At 40.7% G+C, this 26334-nt stretch overlaps 1 protein-coding gene across 2 annotated transcripts in view; it reads left to right on the top strand.

The window, feature by feature from the left end:
- The window catches only part of PMFBP1 (polyamine modulated factor 1 binding protein 1), a 347880-nt gene that overhangs the window by 73055 nt on the left and 248491 nt on the right, over positions 1–26334 (top strand). For both annotated transcript variants that reach the window (XR_008400176.1, XM_053699461.1), the window contains exon 4: positions 18416–18562. Coding sequence is in view for 1 of the 2 variants with exons in the window: in XM_053699461.1 (XP_053555436.1) it covers positions 18416–18562 (147 nt within the window). In the remaining variant the exon portion in view is untranslated. The remainder of the gene's footprint in view (positions 1–18415; positions 18563–26334) is intronic.

Raw genomic sequence — 26334 nt, 5'->3', positions numbered from 1 at the left:
CATATTTTTCATAAGCATAAAAAAAAAGCTTATCTCTTTTTGGTAGTACTATATACTGGTGCTTCAAAGGTCTGTCCGCTCCCTGACTTCATCATTGATGCTGGTAGACATTTTTGGCCTTGAAAAACACTTTAGAGTATTCCTGGGTCTAAACCAGGTAACTTAAAGGGACACTCAAGTCAAAATTAAACTTCATGATTCAGATACAGCATGCAATTTTAAACAACTTTCTAATTTACTTCCATTAACAAAATGTATTACACAGTATTTTTATATTTACACTTTTTGAGTCACCAACTCCTACTGAGCATGCACAGCATATACGTATATGCATGTGTGATTGGCTGATGGCTGTCACATGATACAGGGGGCGTGGATATAGACATAACTTTGCAATTTATTTAACAAAAATCTACTACTCATTTGAAGTTCAGACTAAGTGCTATTGCATTGTCTTCTTATCATGCATTTGTTGATTATGCAAATCTACAGTGTTGACTGGTCCTTTAATAGACTTTTGTCTATCTGAGTCCCCCCCCCCCCCCCGACAGTATTTTCCTGGCAATAAGGAAAATATCCAAGATCCCTGAGCTAAATAAAATATTTTTTTTGTTTTTATTTTGGTGAAGTGTATTGGGATCCTTTTTTTAGCACTGCAGTCGTTCTGTGCTAAAATCCTCATCTGTCCTTTTTTCCACTTGAGGAACATGTCCCAGGATTTATTGTTAACCCCTTAAGGACAAGGCCATTTTTCAATTTCTTTCCCTGAAGGACCAGGGCTATTTTTACATTTCTGCTGTGTTTGTGTTTAGCTGTAATTTTCCTCTTACTCATTTACTGTACCCACACATATTATATACCGTTTTTCTCGCCATTAAATGGACTTTCTAAAGATACATTTATTTTCATCATATCTTATAATTTACTATAAAAAAATGATAAAATATGAGGAAAAAATGGAAAAAAACACACTTTTTCTAACTTTGACCCCCAAAATCTGTTACACATCTACAACCACCAAAAAACACCCATGCTAAATAGTTTCTAAATTTTATTCTGAGTTTAGAAATACCCAATGTTTAAACGTTCTTTGTTTTTTTTGCAAGTTATAGGGCAATAAATACAAGTAGCACTTTGCTATTTCCAAATCACTTTTCTCCTGTTAAGTGTAGTCAGTCCACGGGTCATCCATTACTTGTGGGGATTATAACTCCTCCCTAACAGGAAGTGCAAGAGGATCACCCAAGCAGAGCTGCTATATAGCTCCTCCCCTCTACGTCATACCCAGTCATTCTCTTGCACCTAACTAATAGATAGGATGTGTGAGAGGAGTGTGGTTATTAAATTTAGTTTTTATTTTTTCAATCAAAAGTTTGTTGTTTTAAACGGCACCGGAGTGTGTTGTTTTTTCTCAGGCAGTTTTAGAAGAAGAATCTACCTGAGTTTGTATATGATCTTAGCGGACGTAACTAAGATCCATTTGCTGTTCTCGGCCATTCTGAGGAGTGAGGTAACTTCAGAACAGGGGACAGCGGGCAGGGTTCACCTGCAAAGAGGTATGTTGCAGTATATTATTTTCTAAGGAATGGAATTGACTGAGAAAATACTGCTAATACCGATATAATGTAAGTACAGCCTTAAATGCAGTAGTAGCAACTGGTATCAGGCTGTTATGTATGTATGTTGGCACTGAGGTATTTCTGGGGAATGGCACTTCACTAAGAAAATACTGTATACATATAACTTATAGCCTTTCTGCAGTGAGAGCGACTAGCAACAGGCTTTTAATATCATTTCATATATTCATATTAAAACGTTTACTGGCAGGTTAATCGTTTTTTTCTCTGAGGTACTTGGTGAAAAATTTTATGGGCATTATTTTCCACTTGGCTTTCGTTTATTTTGAATAAAATCAGTTTTCTGAGCTTCCCCACTGTTGTATTATGAGTGGGAGGGGCCTATTTTGGCGCTTTTACTACGCATCAAAAATTCAGTCACAGCCTTCCTTATTCTCTCTGCATGATCCAGGACGTCTCTACAGAGCTCAGGGGTCTCCAAAGCTAGTTTGAGGGAGGTAATCACTCACAGCAGACCTGTGAGACTGTGCTTTGACTGTGATAAAAACGTTATATAATTTATTATCCGTTTTTTTGGTATTAAGGGGTTAATAATCCATTTGCTAATGGGTGCAATCCTTTGCTAACTTAATGCATTTACTGTGAAAATTTGGTTTCTATAACTAATCCGGTTCATTGTTATTTCAACTGTGACAGTTTTTTGTGTGCTTCTTAAAGGCACAGTAACGTTTTTTATATTGCTTGTAAATTTATTTGAAAAGTATTTTCCAAGCTTGCTAGGCTAATTGCTAGTTTGTTAAACATGTCTGACACAGAGGAATCTCTTTGTGCAATATGTTCAAAGGCCAATGTGGAGCCCAATAGAAATTTATGTACTAATTGCATTGATGCTACTTTAAATAAAAGTCAATCTGTACATGTTAATAAAAATTCACCAGACAACGAGGGGGAAGTTATGCCGACTAACTTACCTCACGTGTCAGTACCTGCATCTCCCGCTCAGGAGGTGCGTGATATTGTAACGCCAAGTACATCAGGGCGGCCATTACAAATCACTTTGCAAGACATGGCTAATGTTATGACTGAGGTTTTATCTAAATTGCCAGAACTCAGGGGTAAACGAGACCACTCTGGAGTGAGAACAGAGTGCGCTGATAATACTAGGGCCATGCAAGATACTGCGTCACAATTTGCAGAACATGAAGACGGAGAGCTTCATTCTGTGGGTGACGGGTCTGATCCAAATAAACTGGATTCAGACATTTCAAATTTCAAATTTAAGCTTGAGAACCTCCGTGTGTTACTAGGGGAGGTGTTGGCGGCTCTGAATGATTGTAACACGGTTGCAATCCCAGAGAAAATATGTAGGTTGGATAAATATTTTGCAGTACCAACGTGTACTGACGTTTTTCCTATACCTAAAAGACTTACTGAAATTGTTAACAAGGAGTGGGATAGACCCGGTGTGCCTTTCTCACCCCCTCCTATATTCAGAAAAATGTTTCCAATAGACGCCACCACACGGGACTTATGGCAGACGGTCCCTAAGGTGGAGGGAGCAGTTTCTACTTTAGCTAAGCGTACCACTATCCCGGTGGAGGATAGCTGTGCTTTTTCAGATCCAATGGATAAAAAGTTAGAGGGTTACCTTAAGAAAATGTTTGTTCAACAAGGTTTTATATTGCAACCCCTTGCATGCATTGCGCCGGTCACGGCGGCGGCGGCATTCTGGTTTGATTCTCTGGAAGAGACCCTTGAATCAGCTCCATTGGATGAGATTACAAACAAGCTTAAAACACTTAAGCTAGCTAATTCATTTATTTCTGATGCCGTAGTACATCTAACTAAACTTACGGCTAAGAATTCCGGATTCGCCATTCAGGCGCGCAGAGCGCTGTGGCTAAAATCCTGGTCAGCCGATGTGACTTCTAAATCTAAATTACTTAACATACCTTTCAAAGGGCAGACATTATTCGGGCCCGGTTTGAAAGAAATTATCGCTGACATTACTGGAGGTAAGGGCCATGCCCTGCCTCAAGACAGAGCCAAACCAAGGGCTAGACAGTCTAATTTTCGTGCCTTTCGTAACTTCAAGGCAGGAGCAGCATCAACTTCCTCCGCTCCAAAACAGGAAGGAACTGTTGCTCCTTACAGACAGGGCTGGAAACCTAACCAGACCTGGAACAAGGGCAAGCAGGCCAGAAAACCTGCTGCTGCCCCTAAGACAGCATGAAGCGAGGGCCCCCAATCCGGAAACGGATCTAGTAGGGGGCAGACTTTCTCTCTTCGCCCAGGCTTGGGCAAGAGATGTCCAGGATCCCTGGGCGTTAGAGATCATATCTCAGGGATATCTTCTGGACTTCAAAGCTTCTCCTCCAAAAGGGAGATTTCATCTTTCAAGGTTGTCAACAAACCAGATAAAGAAAGAGGCGTTTCTACGCTGTGTACAAGACCTTTTACTAATGGGAGTGATCCACCCGGTTCCGCGGTCGGAACACGGGCAGGGGTTTTACTCAAATCTGTTTGTGGTTCCCAAGAAAGAAGGAACCTTCAGACCAATCTTGGATTTAAAGATCCTAAACAAATTCCTAAGAGTTCCATCGTTCAAAATGGAAACTATTCGGACAATTTTACCCATGATCCAAAAGGGTCAGTACATGACCACAGTGGATTTAAAGGATGCCTACCTTCACATACCGATTCACAAAGATCATTACCGGTACCTAAGGTTTGCCTTTCTAGACAGGCACTACCAGTTTGTAGCTCTTCCCTTCGGGTTAGCTACTGCTCCAAGAATCTTCACAAAGGTTCTGGGGTCTCTTCTGGCGGTACTAAGACCGCGAGGAATATCGGTAGCTCCGTACTTAGACGACATTCTGATACAAGCGTCAAGCTTTCAAACTGCCAAGTCTCATACAGAGTTAGTACTGGCATTTCTAAGGTCACATGGGTGGAAAGTGAACGAGGAAAAGAGTTCTCTATTGCCACTCACAAGAGTTCCCTTCTTAGGGACTCTTATAGATTCTGTAGAAATGAAGATCTATCTGACAGAGGTCAGGTTAACAAAACTTCTAAATGCTTGCCGGGTCCTTCATTCCATTCCACGCCCGTCAGTGGCTCAATGCATGGAGGTAATCGGCTTAATGGTAGCGGCAATGGACATAGTTCCCTTTGCACGCCTGCATCTCAGACCACTGCAATTGTGCATGCTAAGTCAGTGGAATGGGGACTACTCAAATTCCCTGAAGACTCAGGGATCTTGGACTCAGGAGGAGAGTCTCCTTCCCATAAATATTCTGGAATTAAGAGCAGTTTTCAATGCCCTTCTGGCTTGGCCTCAGTTAGCAACTCTGAGGTTCATCAGGTTTCAGTCGGAAAACATCACGACTGTGGCTTACATCAACCATCAGGGAGGGACAAGGAGTTCCCTAGCAATGATGGAAGTATCAAAGATAATGCACTGGGCAGAGTCACACTCTTGCCACCTATCAGCGATCCACATCCCAGGCGTGGAGAACTGGGAAGCGGATTATCTAAGTCGCCAGATTTTTCATCCGGGGGAGTGGGAACTTCATCCGGAGGTCTTTGCCCAACTTCTTCGGCGTTGGGGCAGACCAGATCTCGATCTCATGGCGTCTCGCCAGAACGCCAAACTTCCTTATTACGGATCCAGGTCCAGAGACCCGGGAGCGGTTCTGATAGATGCTCTGACAGCACCTTGGGCCTTCAACATGGCTTATGTGTTTCCACCCTTCCCGATGCTTCCTCGATTGATTGCCAGGATCAAACAGGAGAGAGCATCGGTGATTCTAATAGCGCCTGCGTGGCCACGCAGGACCTGGTATGCAGACCTAGTGGACATGTCGTCCTGTCCACCATGGTCTCTACCTCTGAGACAGGACCTTCTGGTGCAGGGTCCCTTCAAACATCCAAATCTAATTTCTCTGAGGCTGACTGCATGGAGATTGAATGCTTGATTCTATCAAAGCGTGGATTTTCGGAGTCAGTGATTGATACCTTGATACAGGCTAGGAAGCCTGTTACCAGGAAAATTTACCATAAAATATGGCGCAAATACTTGCATTGGTGCGAATCCAAAAGTTACTCATGGAGTAAGGTTAGGATTCCTAGGATATTATCCTTTCTACAAGAAGGTTTAGAAAAGGGTTTATCCGCTAGTTCGTTAAAGGGACAAATCTCAGCTTTGTCCATCCTTCTACACAGACGTCTGTCAGAAGTTCCAGACGTTCAGGCTTTTTGTCAGGCTTTGGCCAGGATTAAGCCTGTGTTTAAAACGGTTGCTCCGCCATGGAGTTTAAACTTAGTTCTTAACGTTTTACAGGGTGTTCCGTTTGAACCCCTTCATTCCATTGATATCAAACTGTTATCTTGGAAAGTTCTGTTTTTAATGGCTATTTCCTCGGCTCGAAGAGTCTCTGAGTTATCTGCCTTACATTGTGATTCTCCTTATCTGATTTTCCATTCAGACAAGGTAGTCCTGCGTACTAAACCTGGGTTTTTACCTAAGGTAGTTACCAACAGGAATATCAATCAAGAGATTGTTGTTCCATCATTGTGCCCCAACCCTTCTTCAAAGAAGGAACGTCTTCTGCACAATCTGGATGTTGTCCGTGCCCTGAAATTTTATTTACAGGCAACTAAAGATTTTCAACAAACTTCTTCCCTGTTTGTCGTGTATTCTGGACAGAGGAGAGGTCAAAAGGCTTCGGCCACCTCTCTCTCCTTTTGGCTTCGTAGCATAATACGTTTAGCCTATGAGACTGCTGGACAGCAGCCTCCTGAAAGAATTACAGCTCATTCTACCAGAGCTGTGGCTTCCACTTGGGCCTTTAAGAATGAGGCCTCTGTTGAACAGATTTGCAAGGCTGCGACTTGGTCTTCACTTCACACTTTTTCTAAATTTTACAAATTTGACACTTTTGCTTCTTCGGAGGCTATTTTTGGGAGAAAGGTTCTTCAGGCAGTGGTTCCTTCCGTGTAAAGAGCCTGCCTGTCCCTCCCGTCATCCGTGTACTTTTAGCTTTGGTATTGGTATCCCACAAGTAATGGATGACCCGTGGACTGACTACACTTAACAGGAGAAAACATAATTTATGCTTACCTGATAAATTCCTTTCTCCTGTAGTGTAGTCAGTCCACGGCCCGCCCTGTTTTTTATGGCAGGTCTAAATTTTAAATTATACTCCAGTCACCACTGCACCCTATAGTTTCTCCTTTCTCGTTTGGTTTTCGGTCGAATGACTGGGTATGACGTAGAGGGGAGGAGCTATATAGCAGCTCTGCTTGGGTGATCCTCTTGCACTTCCTGTTAGGGAGGAGTTATAATCCCCACAAGTAATGGATGACCCGTGGACTGACTACACTACAGGAGAAAGGAATTTATCAGGTAAGCATAAATTATGTTTTTTTCAAAATTAGCGCTAGTTACATTGGGACACTGATATCTTTCAGGAATACCTGAATATCCCTTGACATGTATATATTTTTTTTTGAAGACATCCCAAAGTATTGATCTAGGCCCATTTTGGTATATTTGATGCCACCATTTCACCGCCAAAAGCGATCAAATAAAAAAAAATTGTTCACTTTTTCACAAATTTTTTCACAAACTTTAGATTTCTCACTGAAATTTTTTACAAACAACTTGTGCAGTTATGGCATAAATGGTTGTAAATGCTTCTCTGGGATCCCCTTTGTTCAGAAATAGCAGACATATATGGCTTTGGCGTTGCTTTTTGGTAATTAGAAGGCCGCTAAATGCCACTGCGCATCACACGTGTATTATGCCCAGCAGTGAAGGGGTTAATTAGGGAGCATGTAGGGAGCTTCTAGGGTTAATTTTAGTTTTAGTGTAGTGTAGTAGACAACCCCAAGTATTGATCTAGGCCCATCTTGGTATATTTCATGCTACCATTTCATTGCTAAATGCGATCAAAAAACGTAAAAATGTTCACAATTTTAGGTTTCTCACTGAAATTATAAGGCCGCTAAATGCTGCTGCGCACCACACATGTATTATGCCCAGCAGTGCAGGGGTTAATTAGGTAGCTTGTAGGGAGCTTGCAGGGTTAATTTTAGCTTTAGCGTAGAGATTAGCCTACCACCTGACACATCACACCCCAGGATCCCTCCCAAACAGCTCTCTTCCCTCCCCCATCCCACAATTGTCCCCGCCATCTTAAGTAAAATAAAAGGTATATGTAAAAAAAAATAATAATAATTTGTATAGCATATTTACATATGCTGCTGTGTAGGATCCCCTCTTAGCCCCCAACCTCCCTAATCCCCCCCCAAACAGCTCTCTAACCCTCCCCCTCTACCTTACTGGGAGCCATCTTGGGTACTGGCAGCTGTCTACCAGTACCCATTTTAGAATAAAATACATTTTTTTTTTCTGTAGTGTAGCTTCCCCCCATAGACCAACCCCCACCCCCTCCCAGATCCCTTTACAATTATCATTTTGTGTTGTTTCCCCCCCCCCTTCTCCCACTTATTGATCCACATTTTTCCGTAGTGTAGCGGTTCCCACCCGCTCCCTCCCCGTGCACGCGATCCCGCCCCCCTCTCTCTTCAGTCATCCATCGATGGCCGCCCACCCGCCTCCCACGTCGGCTCCCACCCACCAACGATTGCAGCCATCGATGCCGGTGCAGAGAGGGCCACAGAGTGGCTCTCTCTGCATCGGATGGGGGAAAAATGTTATTGCAGGATGCCTCGATATCGAGGCATCACTGCAATAACCGGAAAGCGACTGGAAGCGATCAGGATCGCTTTTATCCCCAATGTTGTACAGGGTACGTCGCTGGTCTTTAAAGACCAGTTTGTGCAAGACGTACCCTGTACGACGCATGTTGTTAAGGGGTTAAAAGACCTTAAAGGAATAGTCTAGTTAAAATTAAACTTTCATGAGTCAGACAGAGCATGCAATTTTAAGCAACTTTCTAATTTACTCCATTTATCAAATTTTCTTTGTTCTCTTGGTATCTTTATTTGAAAAAGAAAGAACATAAGCTTAGGAACCGGCCCATTTTTGGCTCTTCATCTGGGTAGCGCTTGCTGATTGGTGGTTAAATGTAGCCACCAATCAGCAAGCACTACCTAGGTTGCTGAACCAAAAGTGGGCTGGCTCCTAAGTTTACAATCCTGCTTTTCTTTCATGTAATTAGCAAGAGTCCATGAGCTAGTGACGTATGGGATATACATTCCTACCAGGAGGGGCAAAGTTTCCCAAACCTCAAAATGCCTATAAATACACCCCTCACCACACCCACAAATCAGTTTTACAAACTTTGCCTCCTATGGAGAAGGGTACAGAATTGGTTTCAAGATAAGACCTCCTGCAAAGAGATTTTTTCTTTCCCGTGTCCCAGTAAACCCAGTGAAAGCTCAAGCATTTCTGAAATGTGTTTCAGATCTAGAGTTGGCTGGAGTAATTATGCCAGTTCCAGTTCTGGAACAGGGGCTGGGGTTTTATTCGAATCTCTTCATTGTACCAAAGAAGGAGAATTCCTTCAGACCAGTTCTGGATCTAAAAATATTGAATCGTTATGTAAGGATACCAACATTCAAAATGGTAACTGTAAGGACTATCTTGCCTTTTGTTCAGCAAGGGCATTATATGTCTACAATAGATTTACAGGATGCATATCTGCATATTCCGATTCATCCAGCTCACCATCAGTTCCTGAGATTCTCTTTCCTGGACAAGCATTACCAGTTTGTGGCTCTGCCGTTTGGCCTAGCTACAGCTCCAAGAATTTTTACAAAGGTTCTCGGTGCCCTTCTGTCTGTAATCAGAGAACAGGGTATTGTGGTATTTCCTTATTTGGACGATATCTTGGTACTTGCTCAGTCTTTACATTTAGCAGAATCTCATACGAATCGACTTGTGTTGTTTCTTCAAGATCATGGTTGGAGGATCAATTCACTAAAAAGTTCATTGATTCCTCAGACAAGGGTAACCTTTTTGGGTTTCCAGATAGATTCAGTGTCCATGACTCTGTTTTTGACAGACAAGAGACGTCTAAAATTGATTTCAGCTTGTCGAAACCTTCAGTCACAATCATTCCCTTCGGTAGCCTTATGCATGGAAATTCTAGGTCTTATGACTGCTGCATCGGACGCGATCCCCTTTGCTCGTTTTCACTTGCGACCTCTTCAGCTCTGTATGCTGAATCAATGGTGCAGGGATTACACAAAGATATCTCAATTAATATCTTTAAAACCGATTGTACGACACTCTCTGACGTGGTGGACAGATCACCATCGTTTAATTCAGGGGGCTTCTTTTGTTCTTCCGACCTGGACTGTAATTTCAACAGATGCAAGTCTTTCAGGTTGGGGAGCTGTGTGGGGATCTCTGACGGCACAAGGGGTTTGGGAATCTCAGGAGGTGAGATTACCGATCAATATTTTGGAACTCCGTGCAATTTTCAGAGCTCTTCAGTCTTGGCCTCTTCTGAAGAGAGAATCGTTCATTTGTTTTCAGACAGACAATGTCACAACTGTGGCATACATCAATCATCAAGGAGGGACTCACAGTCCTCTGGCTATGAAAGAAGTATCTCGAATTCTGGTTTGGGCGGAATCCAGCTCCTGTCTAATCTCTGCGGTTCATATCCCAGGTATAGACAATTGGGAAGCGGATTATCTCAGTCGCCAAACGTTGCATCCGGGCGAATGGTCTCTTCACCCAGAGGTATTTCTTCAGATTGTTCAAATGTGGGAACTTCCAGAAATAGATCTTATGGCTTCTCATCTAAACAAGAAACTTCCCAGGTATCTGTCCAGATCCCGGGATCCTCAGGCGGAGGCAGTATATCATCCTGCCTATATCTTTCCGCCTCTAGTTCTTCTTCCAAGAGTAATCTCCAAGATTCTGAAGGAATGCTCGTTTGTTCTGCTGGTAGCTCCAGCATGGCCTCACAGGTTTTGGTATGCGGATCTTGTCCGGATGGCCTCTTGCCAACCGTGGACTATTCCGTTAAGACCAGACCTTCTGTCGCAAGGTCCTTTTTTCCATCAGGATCTCAAATCCTTAAATTTAAAGGTATGGAGATTGAACGCTTGATTCTTGGTCAAAGAGGTTTCTCTGACTCTGTGATTAATACTATGTTACAGGCTCGTAAATCTGTATCTAGAGAGATATATTATAGAGTCTGGAAGACTTATATTTCTTGGTGTCTTTCTCATCATTTTTCTTGGCATTCTTTTAGAATTCCGAGAATTTTACAGTTTCTTCAGGATGGTTTAGATAAAGGTTTGTCCGCAAGTTCCTTGAAAGGGCAAATCTCTGCTCTTTCTGTTCTTTTTCACAGAAAGATTGCTAATCTTCCTGATATTCATTGTTTTGTACAAGCTTTGGTTCGTATAAAACCTGTCATTAAGTCAATTTCTCCTCCTTGGAGTTTGAATTTGGTTCTGGGGGCTCTTCAAGCTCCTCCTTTTGAACCTATGCATTCATTGGACATTAAATTACTTTCTTGGAAAGTTTTGTTCCTTTTGGCCATCTCTTCTGCCAGAAGAGTCTCGGAATTATCTGCTCTTTCTTGTGAGTCTCCTTTTCTGATTTTTCATCAGGATAAGGCGGTGTTGCGAACTTCTTTTGAATTTTTACCTAAGGTTGTGAATTCCAACAACATTAGTAGAGAAATTGTGGTTCCTTCATTATGTCCTAATCCTAAGAATTCTAAAGAGAAATCGTTGCATTCTTTGGATGTTGTTAGAGCTTTGAAATATTATGTTGAAGCTACTAAGTCTTTCCGAAAGACTTCTAGTCTATTTGTCATCTTTTCCGGTTCTAGGAAAGGCCAGAAAGCTTCTGCCATTTCTTTGGCATCTTGGTTGAAATCTTTAATTCATCATGCCTATGTTGAGTCGGGTAAAAATCTGCCTCAAAGGATTACAGCTCATTCTACTAGGTCAGTTTCTACTTCCTGGGCGTTTAGGAATGAAGCTTCAGTTGATCAGATTTGCAAAGCAGCAACTTGGTCCTCTTTGCATACTTTTACTAAATTCTACCATTTTGATGTGTTTTCTTCTTCTGAAGCAGTTTTTGGTAGAAAAGTACTTCAGGCAGCGGTTTCAGTTTGAATCTTCTGCTTATGTTTTTCATTAAACTTTATTTTGGGTGTGGATTATTTTCAGCAGGAATTGGCTGTCTTTATTTTATCCCTCCCTCTCTTAGTGACTCTTGCGTGGAAAGATCCACATCTTGGGTAGTCATTATCCCATACGTCACTAGCTCATGGACTCTTGCTAATTACATGAAAGAAAACATAATTTATGTAAGAACTTACCTGATAAATTCATTTCTTTCATATTAGCAAGAGTCCATGAGGCCCGCCCTTTTTTGTGGTGGTATGATTTTGTATAAAGCACAATTATTCCAATTCCTTATTTTTTATGCTTTCGCACTTTTTCTTATCACCCCACTTCTTGGCTATTTGTTAAACTGATTTGTGGGTGTGGTGAGGGGTGTATTTATAGGCATTTTGAGGTTTGGGAAACTTTGCCCCTCCTGGTAGGAATGTATATCCCATACGTCACTAGCTCATGGACTCTTGCTAATATGAAAGAAATGAATTTATCAGGTAAGTTCTTACATAAATTATGTTTTTTCAAATAAAGATACCAAGAGAACGAAGAAAAATTTATAATAGGAGTAAATTAGAAAGTTGCTTAAAATGGCTTGCTATACCTGAATCATGAGAGAGAGAGGGTTTAGTATCCCTTTAATGTACTCCATCAAATAAAGCTGAACTTTAAGAGGGCACCTAATCCTACCACACTTCTGCAAGACAGTCTACTCTGTGCGCAACTAAAAACGTTCAATACGTTTTCCAATACCTTCTCCCTCCTTTACTCTATACACTCATGGATCCTGGCCTCACTCACATCCCTTTATTAAGGTCTTGACCACTAATCCATACAATAGAACTTTGATGTGTGCAATTAACCCTTTTGTTATATTTGTGCCAATATAAATTTAAAAGCTGTTTTCAGAAGGTCCGCCATTGGCTTTTGCTGTTTCTAGCAGGCAAAGAAGTATATAGGGAAGATGCAGCTTGGATCATTTGATTACATACAATTTAGCCTAGAGATACCTGGGTATTAAATCCCATCACATCTTTAGTTAAACAGGCGTTACACGCTTTTTTTTAAGGGCATAGTGATGTTTATGGCTCTGTATGCTGCCTCTATATTTATCTTTAGATTATTTACTAACACCATGTTTTCCTGTAGCGGATTTTTAATTCTATTTAAGCCCTATGAATATATAAATATATGGGCTATTACCTCCGAGCATTACCTTTTAGTCATTCCCTTTGACAGCATTTTCTGTTTTTGTTTCCAAATTGGAAGTCATTATTGAGAATGTTACTGGTGGGAACAAGCACAATTCTTCTTTAGTATAGGAAGGTCAAAGGGGTGATTGGGACAGACATTTTCCTTTCACAGTTCTACAAGAAAAGTCCTCCTAAGAAGAATTTCTTGTGTTCCAACCACTCCTGCTTCAATGAATGTGGTTTTAGGAACCTTTGACTGCCTGGGTAAATATTTGTGTCCCATGGCTTTTTATAGAGTTGTTTCAGGCTACATTCTCTGGAGTATTTTTAGGAGTCTTATGTGTTGAAGTGTTATTTCTGGAAGCTTGGTCCGATTTTTTTCGTTTTTATCTTTTCTATTTGTTATTCCTTACCCTAAAAGCCATTCTTCTAGAAGCTATTTCACAGGAGGAGGTTGCTCTTAAAGGGACATAATACTCATATGCTAAATCACTTGAAAGTGATGCAGCATAACTGTAAAAAGCTGATAAGAAAATATCACCTGAGCATCTCTATGTAAAAAGGGGAGATATTTTACCTCAACATTTCACCAGAGTAAGTGCTCATTGAACAGTTAAAGCTGCTGTAAAGCTGCAAGTTGAAAAAAACCCAAAACACAATAGCCAATCAACATCAGCAGTGCTGAGGCCTTACATTGCTTTACTATAACGGCATGAGATTTCACAGTAAACTTCCTTAAACTGAATAGGAAAATAACATGACTGTGCCTGCACATGCCAGATGCACGCTCCCTTGCAAGTCCTGGGACTACAGTCTCTTTACTGTGGGGTGTGAATACTTTGGAAATTTTTAGGTAAGTATCATCTTCCTTTTTTACATAGAGATGTTCAGATGATATTTTCTAGTCGGCTTTTTACAGTTATGCTGCATCAATTTCAAGTGCTTCAACATTTGGGTATCATGGCCCTTTAATTCTTTCAATGTGATTTAAAGGGACATAATACTCATATGCTAAATCACTTGAAACTGATGCAGTATAACTGTAAAAAGCTGACTGGAAAATATCACCTGAGCATCTCTATGTAAAAAAGGAAGATATTTTACCTCACAATCTCCTCAGCTCAGCAGAGTAAATTCTGTGTAAAAAGTTATACTTCACCTGCTCCCAGCTGCAGGTAAAAATAAATAAATAAATGAACAGCAGCATCAACAGTGTTGAGGTAATGAAATTGTTTTCTATGATCTCATGAGATTTGACTCAACTCTTATGAGATTTCATAGTTAAAGGGACAGTCAACACCAGAATTTTTGTTGTTTAAAAAGAAAGATAATCCCTTTATTACCCATTCCCCAGTTTTGCATAACCAACACAGTTATAATAATACACGTATTACCTCTGTAATTATCTTGTATCTAAGCTTATGCTGACTGCCCCCTTATTTCAGTTCTTTTGACAGACATGCGGTTTAGCCAATCAGTGCTCAGTCCTAGGTCACTTTACGTGCATGAGCTCAATGTTATCTATATGAAACATGTGAACTAATACCCTCTAGTGGTCAAAATGTATTCAGATTAGAGGCAGTCTTCAAGGTCTAAGAAATTAGCATATGAACCTCCTAGTTTTAGCTTTCAACTAAGAATACCAAGAGAACAAAGCAAAATTGGTGATAAAAGTAAATTGGGAAGTTGTTTAAAATTGCATTTCCTATTTAAAACATGAAAGTTTTTTTTGGACTTGACTGTCCCTTTAACTTCCTTAAACTGAATAGGGAAATAAGATGAGTGTGCGCGTAAGCTCACTCCCTTGCCTTAACTGTCCCGGGACAGACATACTGATTTGCTGCTTAGAAGTCCTTTTACAATGGAATGTGGCTACTGAGGAACCTTTGAGGTAAAATATCTTTCTTTTTTACATAGAGATGTTCAGGTGATATTTTCTAGTCAGCTTTTTACAGCTATGCTGCATCACTTTCAAGTGTTTCAACATTTGGGTATCATGGCTATTTAAAGGGATACTGAACCCAATTTTTTTTCTTTCATGATTCAGATAGAGCATGCAATTTTAAGCAACTTTCTAATTTACTCCTATTATCAATTTGTCTTCGTTCTCTTCATATCTTTATTTGAAAAAGGCATCTAAGCTTTTTTTCTTGGTTCAGGACTCTGGACAGCACTTTTTTTTATTGGTGGATGAATTTATCCACCAATCAGCAAGGACAACCCAGGTTGTTCACCAAAAATGGGCCGGCATCTAAACTTACATTCTTGCATTTCAAATAAAGATACCAAGAGAATAAAGAAAATTTGATAATAGGAGTAAATTAGAAAGTTGCTTAAAATGTCATGCTCTATATGAATCACAAAATATTTTTTTTTCGTTCAGTGTCCCTTTAAGTCTCTTCTGTGCTATGGTCATTATGTCCAAAACCCTTTTTATTACTTCTAACAGTTCTTTTTTTTCTGGAAATGTTTCCAGTCCCAGATATGTTCTGGATTTTTTTTTTCTTCTTTGCCAAAGACTTTCCAGGACTATTCTGAGATTTAGAACATTAGACCATGCATTTAGTTCATTTTAGTCCAAAGGTTATCACTGTGGAATCTGTTGGTGCTCTACAAAAAACTGATGATAATAATGATAATAATAATTGAAGGGTAAAATGAAATTAATAAATGATAGTAGCTGCTTTTGAGACATTTTTGTAGGCAGAATTGCCTTCTGGTTTTACAACTATGGGGCCCATTTATCATGCTCCGGATGGAGCTTGCGGGTCTTTTTTTGGCGAGCCTGCAGGCTCACCAGAAACAGCAGTTATGAAGCAGCGGTCTAAAGACTGCTGCTTCATAACCTGCTCGCCTGCTCTGAGCAGGCGGACACACATCGCCGAAAATCAACCCGATCGAGTACAATTGTGTTGATTGACACCTCCCTGCTGGTGGCCAATTGGTCGCAAATCTGCAGGGGGCAGCGTTGCACCAGCAGCTCACAAGAGCTGCTGGTGCAATGCTGAATACGAAGAGCGTATTGCTCTCCGCATTCAGCGAGGTCTGGCGGATCTGATCCGCACTGTCAGATTAGATCCGCCAAACCTTTGATAAATATCCCCCTATGTCTCAAAGAATATACAGTGGGACCTCGGTTAACGAACGACTCGGTAAACGAAATTTCGGTTTACGAATGAAAATTCTGGGGAAAAAAATGCCTCGGTTTACGAATTTTTTTCACAATACGAACAAATTATTTGGTTTTCAATGCATTCCTATGGGAAACCGTGTTTCGTTTTACGAATTTTTTTCGCAATACGAAACAAGTGTCCCGGTTTTGGAGCCATTTGCAGCAAGTTGCTGAGCCATTTTGGAGCCTTTTGCAGCAGGTTTTGGAGCCTTTTTTCTCACCTCCGGAACGCATTAATTGGTTTTCAATGCATTCCTATGGGAAACCGTGTTTCGGTTTACGAATTTTTCCCAATACGAAACGTCCCGGAGAACGCATTACATTCGTAAACCGAGGTCCCACTATCTGTCTTTGCCCATGGGGATGTTTTCTAGGCTTGTAGAGCGCATATGTTAAAAGGAAAAAGAATCCTGCAGTTGGATTGGGATCTCATTTTAACAGATACCAGTCTCAAAGGATGTTGGGCTTTTGCTTTGTTCTTTTGGTATTCTTTGTTCAAAGCTAAACCTAGGTAGGCTCATATTCTAATTTCTGAGCTCTTGAAGGATGTCTCTAATCTCTGTGCATTTTGACAGCTTTTCCACAGCTAGACAGTGCTAGCTCATGTGTGCCATATAAATACCCTTGTGTTCACTCTTGTGGAGTTATAGCACTGATTGGCTAAAATGCATGTCTGTCAAAAGAACTTAAATAAGGGGGCAGTCTGCAGAGGCTTAGATACAAGGTAATCACACAGGTAAAAAGCATATTAATATAACTGTGTTGATTATACAAAACTGTGGAATGGGTAATACAGGGATTATCTATCTTTTTAAACAGTAAAGTAGGCTGGAGTAGACTGTCCCTTTAATTGCCTTACATTTTTGCTGGGTGGTCAGTAAAATCAGCTGGGTAGTGTGCCCATTAAAAAGGTCCTGGGGAGAACGCTGATCTAGTTACAAATAGGATGCATCACGACATTTAAACTATTTTCTCCTTTTAGTTTGCAGGGAAATATCTTCTTTGGATTTTATGTTATCTAGGACCAAGTTCAGGTCTTTTTACTTACATTTTATTTCAATAGAAAATTATTTTTCATCAGTAATACTCAGGCAGTTTTCCCATTACTCCAGCAATCCTAGGTTGTCTGAGGAGTTTGTATGTGTCTTGAAAACACTGCTGCCATATAGTTGCTCAAGACACATACACACCTCAGACTACCATTTGGGCTTTGGATTATTACACATTTATGCACATGTATGCCTATTTGGTGATTCTTCTGCTATACGAGCGCACAAAAAAGGTGCAGGAAGGGGCATGAAAGCAGGAAAATTAGCTATATGTTTGGCTAATCAGATCCTTAGTTTGTAATGATGTATAGGGTGTCTGACCATTCGTGTGTCCATGTCCCCTGTCCAATCCTGGACATCCAGTCAGGCAGTAAATGTTTTTAGTCATACAGGCTTAGTCAAGCCTTAACCTGTCATAGTGATGTGGGAGACTAGGTGATGCTCAGCCATTTTAAGTTACTTTGACTAAATAGGGGTCAGATGCAAATGACAGTCAGGAGGTCCAGGTGTGCTGCAACAAATCATTGAGTTATATGGTAGATCATAATCCTTTTTAAAAGCTTATCAAATGATTTAACTACAAAAATCCCCACAGACGTTTATGGTGAATTTTGTAGAAATTGTAACGGATCCCTATATTTTCTGTTGGCTTTGAATGTTAGGTTCTTTTAATTGTTCAAATTTTATAATGTAAGATTTCTGTTAAAATTAGTTGTAAATGTGTTGTTTCCGTTAGAAATAATGGTAACAAAACCAAAATTTGGCAAACCTGAACCATTTGAAAAATATGAAACAAATTGTTTGGACGAAACTTTTTTGCCAACAAGGATACCTAGTGAACAAAGTAAATTTGACAATAGAAGTAATAATATTTAATTTTGACATTTAGATCTTTTTAGATTTAGGCTGACAGAAATGATATCTCCTCACTGCTATAGATTCTAATTTCTAAAGATGACCACAGAAATCAAAGTTTGGTGGCCATAGATTACAGAGAGAGTGATCTAACAATGTGCTACCTGTCTCCAGATCCCTATGCTTTTAATGTATACAGTCCAAGGCATAATGGAACTCACTTAGGTCGACCTGAATAGTGGCTTCTTCCCTAGTATAAATGACACAAATCTCATGCCACAAGCTTATAGTCCATGATGGGAGTCCATCCGTGACTCAAACCAAGAACCTTCTCTATATGGTTAATGCACATAAATGCTGGAAATGATATAAATATTTTTAAGCACATTTTTTTTAAAGAAAATTAATTTTGCAGCTTCTGCCACTGCCTTAAATATATATATTTTTTTGCAGATTATTGAAAAGGAGGCCAAGCTGCAGGAGCTACAGGGAACTATTACTGAACTACATGAGGAGATTTCAATCAAAGAGTCCAAGGCAGTCATCCATTTGCAGGAGAAACACCAGCTGGAGAAGCAGGTTAATGCCTTGAGCCAGGCAGTAAGTCTCTTTTTGTCTTGTATCGGGTGTCCATATATTTCTAGTCATAATACTATGTGCTGCAACGCTTTAACATATATGTTGGTGTGGTTCTTTTGTGTAGGATTTTTTGATATGCACCATTTGACTTGACTTTTATAGCTGTATAATATGGGGCCTATTTATAAAAGACCTGTCGGACATGATCTGACATGTCCGACAGACCTCGCCGAATGCGGAGAGCAATACGCTCTCAGCATTGCACCAGCCGCCCCCTGCAGATTTGCGGCCAATAGGCCGCTAGCAGGGGGGTTTCAATCAATCAATGAATTGCGGAGATGTCTGTCCGCCTCCTCAGAGCAGGCGGACAGGTTATGGAGCAGCGGTCTTTAGATCGCTGCTCCATAACTTGTGTTTCTGGCGAGTCTAAAGGCTTGCCAGAAACACGGGCCCTCAAGCTCCATACGGAGCTTGCTAAATGGGCCCCTATGTCTTGTCTTATAGGAAATCTTGATGTTTTTCATCAAGAGGTAACACGTGACACTTGTATTTTGGTTCTGTTATTATAACTAGCAAATAAGTGGTTATGTTTTAATCCTAAACAAATCAATATATTTTTACTACAATGAGACAGAATCAGTATTTAATTTCAATATATATATATATATATATATATATATATATATATATATATATATATATACTAGCTCTCTCTCTCTCTCTCTCTCTCTCTCTCTCTCTCTCTCTCTCCGGTCCTCGCGCGCTGCTTTGTTTCAGCTGAGCTGCCGGGTCCTCGCGCTGCTGCCGGGTGGGTGCGCGTGCGATCAGCTGCAAGAGTTTATCTGAACTGCGCATGACGGCTTCAGACAAACTCTTGTCTTTTATTATATAGGATATATATATAAAAACTCTGCATTATACTTGCATTATTTATTTTGTCCCCTTTTCTTGTAATTCCATTCGGAAATTGTGAGCTTTTCAGTTCCTGTTAGAAATGGAAGTGCAGAACACTGTTATATTCCACACAGCCATTGGCTGCACACTCTAGTGACCTATTTATAACTGTTCCTAATTGGCCACAGCAGAGAAGGTAACCTAAGTTACAACATGGCAGCTCCCAGTGTTTTATAGACACTAAATAACTTATTTTGTCTATATTTAAACATCTAATGAAACTTTAAAAAAATACATCTACATGTTAGTCATGGACTTATCTTTTCTTTGAATGTATCATTCTATCCAGCATTTGTTTAATGTCCCTTTTAATAATAAGTTCTATTTGTGTTCCTGGCATTTGCCCTGTTAGAATCACTACAGCCTCTGCAGCTTCACAAAATCCTATGCTATCCCCTTCATTTAAAGGACTATTAAATACAGTGAATTTGCATATCCATCAAGTGTATGATAAAATGACAATGCAAAAGCACTTTTTAAATGAGCAGTGGATATTTTTTTGACAAGTTTTAAAATGTACTTTACTACAATCAGCCAATCACAGACCCATATATGTAAGCACTGTGCACTCTTGCACATGCAAAGTAGAAAATGGTGCCTCAGAAATAGGGATGGGCGAATGTTTCGCAACATTCGAAAAATGAAACGAATTTTAACACGTTCGTTCGAATCGAATTTCCAATGTTTACATAACATTCTAACATTCGAATTTTACAATTACATTCCAAAATATTCGTTTAGAAAAATTCGAATTTATATGTTTGTAATAGTATTTTTAATGCTTTCTTTAATTGTAATATTCGAATTATGCAATATTTGATCGAAATAGAAACATTCAAATTGATATATTTGTATCTATTATGTATTAATGTACTAGATTCCCTACCACATGAACTATTGAACTTCTGAATAGTATTTGTTAAATAGAATGTTAAATTCGAAATTTCGAATGTGGACATTCAATCTAATTATAAACATTTGAATTCGAAAACTGTAAATAGCCTTCGATTATAGAATTTTTAAGAATATTCATTCATATCAACATTCAGATTTGTAATTCGAATTTCGGTTCTAACATTCGAATTCGGAAATGTACACATTCGCCCATCCCTACTCAGAAAGTATGCACATAAAATTTGATCATGGAAGCAAATTGGAAAATCTCTTAAAACTATATGCTCTATCTAAATCATGAATGTTTAATTTGGACTTTAGTGTCCCTTTAAGGATAGGGGAATGAGTGGCTCTAGTGAATGGCCTCTTTAACACAGAAACAGTTGGAGCTGTACGTGACCCTATACCATGGTTTTGTATGTTACTGGCAAAATTAATCAATCAAGTAAAATAGTATTTCTTTCATGTAATTAGCAAGAGTCCATGAGCTAGTGACGTATGGGATATACATTCCTACCAGGAGGGGCAAAGTTTCCCAAACCTCAAAATGCCTATAAATACACCCCTCACCACACCCACAAATCAGTTTTACAAACTTTGCCTCCCATGGAGGTGGTGAAGTAAGTTTGTGCTAGATTCTTCGTTGATATGCGCTTCGCAGCAGGCTGGAGCCCGGTTTTCTTCTCAGTGTGCAGTGAATGTCAGAGGGATGTGAAGAGAGTATTGCCTATTTGAATTCAATGATCTCCTTCTACGGGGTCTATTTCATAGGTTCTCTGTTATCGGTCGTAGAGATTCATCTCTTACCTCCCTTTTCATTTCGACGATATACTCTTATATATACCATTACCTCTACTGATTCTCGTTTCAGTACTGGTTTGGCTTTCTACTACATGTAGATGAGTGTCCTGGGTAAGTAAGTCTTATTTTTGTGACACTCTAAGCTATGGTTGGGCACTTTTATATAAAGTTCTAAATATATGTGTTTAAACATTTATTTGCCTTGATTCAGGATGTTCAACATTCCTTATTTCAGACAGTCAGTTTCATTATTTGGGATAATGCATTTGAATAATCAATTTTTCTTACCTTAAAATTTGACTTTTTTTCCTGTGGGCTGTTAGGCTCGCGGGGGCTGAAAATGCTTCATTCTATTGCGTCATTCTTGGCGCGGACTTTTTCTTCTGTTATGTGTGATCAGTCCACGGGTCATCATTACTTCTGGGATATTATCTGCTCCCCTACAGGAAGTGCAAGAGGATTCACCCAGCAGAGTTGCTATATAGCTCCTCCCCTCTACGTCACCTCCAGTCATTCTCTTGCACCCAAAGACTAGATAGGAGGTGTGAGAGGACTATGGTGATTATACTTAGTTTTTATAACTTCAATCAAGAGTTTGTTGTTTTACAATGGCACCGGAGCGTGTTATTACTTCTCTGGCAGAGTTTGAAGAAGAATCTACCAGAGTTTTTTATTATGATTTTAACCGGAGTAGTTAAGATCATATTGCTGTTTCTCGGCCATCTGAGGGAGGTAAACGCTTCAGATCAGGGGACAGCGGGCAGTTGAATCTGCATTGAGGTATGTAGCAGTTTTTATTTTCTGAATGGAATTGATGAGAAAATCCTGCTATACCGATATAATGACATGTATGTATACTCTACACTTCAGTATTCTGGGGATGGTATTTCACCGGAATTACTCTGTAAAAGTACATTAAACCTTTTAATAGGTATTTAATTCATGTTAAACGTTTTTGCTGGAATGTAGAATCGTTTGCATTTCTGAGGTACTGAGTGAATAAATATTTGGGCATTATTTTTCCACTTGGCAGTTTGCTTGTTTTGATTATGACAGTTTCGTTTCTCTCTCACTGCTGTGTGTGAGGGGGAGGGGCCGTTTTTTGGCGCTCTTTGCTACGCATCAAAAAATTTTCAGTCAGTTACACTTATATTTTCTGCATGATCCGGTTCATCTCTGACAGAACTCAGGGGTCTTCAAACTTCTTTGAAGGGAAGTAGATTCTCTCAGCAGAGCTGTGAGATTTAATAGTGACTGTGATTTAAAACGTTGCTCTGTAATTTTTATGTTTAAAATTTAATTAGTGTTATTTTACTAATGGGAACAAACCTTTGCTAAAAAGTTGTGTTATTTGTTAAGAGTGATGCTATAACTGTTTTTCAGTTCATTATTTCAACTGTCATTTAATCGTTTAGTGCTTTTGAGGCACAGTACGTTTTTATTAAATAAAATTGTAACCGAGTTGCATGTTTATTGCTAGTGTGTTAAACATGTCTGATTCAGAGGAAGATACCTGTGTCATTTGTTCCAATGCCAAGGTGGAGCCCAATAGAAATTTATGTACTAGCTGTATTGATGCTACCTTAAATAAAAGCCAATCTGTACAAATTGAACAAATTTCACCAAACAGCGAGGGGAGAGTTATGCCGACTAACTCGCCTCACGTGTCAGTACCTGCATCTCCCGCCCGGGAGGTGCGTGATATTATGGCGCCTAGTACATCTGGGCAGCCATTACAGATAACATTACAAGATATGGCTACTGTTATGACTGAAGTTTTGGCTAAATTACCAGAACTAAGAGGCAAGCGTGATCACTCTGGGGTGAGAACAGAGTGCGCTGATAATTCTAGGGCCATGTCTGATACTGCGTCACAGCTTGCAGAGCATGAGGACGGAGAGCTTCATTCTGTAGGTGACGGTTCTGATCCAAACAGATTGGATTCAGATATTTCAAATTTTAAGTTTAAATTGGAAAACCTCCGTGTATTACTAGGGGAGGTCTTAGCAGCTCTCAACGATTGTAACGCTGTTGCAATACCAGAGAAAATGTGTAGGTTGGATAAATACTTTGCGGTACCGGCGAGTACTGACGTTTTTCCTATACCTAAGAGATTAACTGAAATTGTTACTAAGGAGTGGGACAGACCCGGTGTGCCGTTCTCACCCCCTCCAATATTTAGAAAGATGTTTCCAATAGACGCCACCACACGGGACTTATGGCAAACGGTCCCTAAGGTGGAGGGAGCAGTTTCTACTTTAGCTAAGCGTACCACTATCCCGGTGGAGGATAGCTGTGCTTTTTCAGATCCTATGGATAAAAAATTAGAGGGTTACCTTAAGAAAATGTTTGTTCAACAAGGTTTTATATTACAACCCCTTGCATGCATCGCGCCGATCACGGCTGCGGCAGCATTTTGGATTGAGTCTCTAGAAGAGAACCTTAGTTCAGCTACGCTGGACGACATTACGGACAGGCTTAGAGTCCTTAAACTAGCTAATTCATTCATTTCGGAGGCCGTAGTACATTTAACCAAACTTACGGCTAAGAATTCAGGATTCGCCATTCAGGCACGCAGGGCGCTGTGGCTAAAATCCTGGTCGGCTGATGTAACTTCTAAGTCCAAATTACTTAATATACCTTTCAAGGGGCAAACTTTATTTGGGCCCGGTTTGAAAGAAATTATTGCTGACATTACAGGAGGTAAGGGCCACGCTCTACCTCAAGACAAAGCCAAAGCTAAGGCTAGACAGTCTAATTTTCGTCCCTTTCGGAATTTCAAAGCAGGAGCAGCGCCAACCTCCACTGCACCAAAACAGGGAGGAACTGTTGCTCGTTACAGACAAGGCTGGAAGCCTAACCAGTCCTGGAACAAGGGTAAGCAGGCCAGTAAACCTGCTGCTGCCTCAAAGACAGCATGAACCGAGGGCCCCCGATCCGGGACCGGATCTAGTGGGGGGCAGACTCTCTCTCTTCGCCCAGGCTTGGGCAAGAGATGTCCAGGATCCCTGGGCGCTAGAGATCATATCTCAGGGATACCTTCTAGACTTCAAATTCTCTCCCCCAAAAGGGAGATTTCATCTGTCAAGGTTGTCAACAAACCAAATAAAGAAGGACGCGTTTCTACGCTGTGTACAAGATCTATTATTAATGGGAGTGATCCATCCGGTTCCGCGGTCGGAACAAGGACAAGGGTTTTACTCAAACCTGTTTGTGGTTCCCAAAAAAGAGGGAACTTTCAGGCCAATCTTGGATTTAAAGATCCTAAACAAATTCCTAAGAGTTCCATCGTTCAAAATGGAAACTATTCGGACAATCTTACCCATGATCCAAGAGGGTCAGTACATGACCACAGTGGATTTAAAGGATGCTTACCTTCACATACCGATTCACAAAGATCATTACCGGTATCTAAGGTTTGCCTTTTTAAACAGGCATTACCAGTTTGTAGCCCTTCCATTCGGATTGGCTACGGCTCCAAGAATCTTTACAAAGGTTCTGGGTGCCCTTCTGGCGGTACTAAGACCGCGAGGAATTTCGGTAGCTCCGTACCTAGACGACATTCTGATACAAGCTTCAAGCTTTCAAACTGCCAAGTCTCATACAGAGTTAGTTCTGGCATTTCTAAGGTCGCATGGATGGAAAGTAAACGAAAAGAAGAGTTCTCTCTTTCCTCTCACAAGAGTTCCATTCTTGGGGACTCTTATAGATTCTGTAGAAATGAGGATTTATCTGACAGAAGACAGATTAACAAAGCTTCTAAATGCATGCCGTGTCCTTCATTCCATTCAACTCCCGTCAGTAGCTCAATGCATGGAGGTGATCGGCTTAATGGTAGCAGCAATGGACATCGTTCCCTTTGCACGCCTACATCTCAGACCGCTGCAATTGTGCATGCTGAGTCAGTGGAATGGGGATTACTCAGATTTGTCCCCCACTCTGAATCTGGATCAAGAGACCAGAAACTCTCTTCTATGGTGGCTTTCTCGGCCACATCTGTCCAGGGGGATGCCGTTCAGCAGGCCGGACTGGACAATTGTAACAACAGACGCCAGCCTTCTAGGTTGGGGCGCTGTCTGGATTTCTCTGAAGGCTCAGGGACAATGGAGTCAGGAGGAAAGTCTCCTGCCAATAAACATTCTGGAATTGAGAGCAGTTCTCAATGCCCTTCTATCTTGGCCCCAGTTAAAGACTCGGGGGTTCATCAGGTTTCAGTCGGACAACATCACGACTGTAGCTTACATCAACCATCAAGGAGGGACAAGAAGCTCCCTAGCAATGATAGAGGTATCAAAGATATTTCGCTGGGCAGAGTCTCACTCTTGCCACCTGTCAGCAATCCACATCCCGGGAGTGGAGAACTGGGAGGCGGATTTCTTGAGTCGCCAGACTCTTCATCCGGGGGAGTGGGAACTTCATCCGGAGGTCTTTGCCCAAATTCTTCAACGTTGGGGCAAACCAGAGATAGATCTCATGGCGTCTCGCCAGAACGCCAAACTTCCTCGCTACGGATCCAGATCCAGGGATCCGGGAGCGGTTCTGATAGATGCTTTGACAGCACCTTGGAACTTCAGGATGGCTTATGTATTTCCACCCTTCCCACTGCTTCCTCGATTGATTGCCAAAATCAAACAGGAGAGAGCATCAGTGATTCTAATAGCGCCTGCATGGCCGCGCAGGACTTGGTATGCAGATCTAGTGGACATGTCATCCTGTCCGCCTTGGTCTCTACCTCTAAGACAGGACCTTCTGATTCAGGGTCCATTCAATCATCAAAGTCTAACTTCTCTGAAGCTGACTGCTTGGAAATTGAACGCTTGATTTTATCAAAACGTGGTTTTTCTGAGTCGGTTATTGATACCCTGATACAGGCTAGGAAGCCTGTTACCAGAAAGATTTACCATAAAATATGGCGTAAATACCTATACTGGTGTGAATCCAAAGATTACTCCTGGAGTAAGGTTAGGATTCCTAGGATATTGTCTTTTCTACAAGAAGGTTTAGAAAAGGGTTTATCGGCTAGCTCATTAAAGGGACAGATCTCAGCTCTGTCCATCTTGTTACACAGGCGTCTGTCAGAAAATTCAGACATCCAGGCTTTTTGTCAGGCTTTAGCTAGGATTAAGCCTGTGTTTAAAACTGTT

Source organism: Bombina bombina, chromosome 1, assembly GCF_027579735.1.
Source record: "Bombina bombina isolate aBomBom1 chromosome 1, aBomBom1.pri, whole genome shotgun sequence".
In the NCBI taxonomy this organism is placed as follows: Eukaryota; Metazoa; Chordata; class Amphibia; order Anura; family Bombinatoridae; genus Bombina; species Bombina bombina.
The sequence above is the reverse complement of the archived record's forward strand: the minus strand, read 5'-3'. Positions and strand labels throughout refer to the sequence as shown.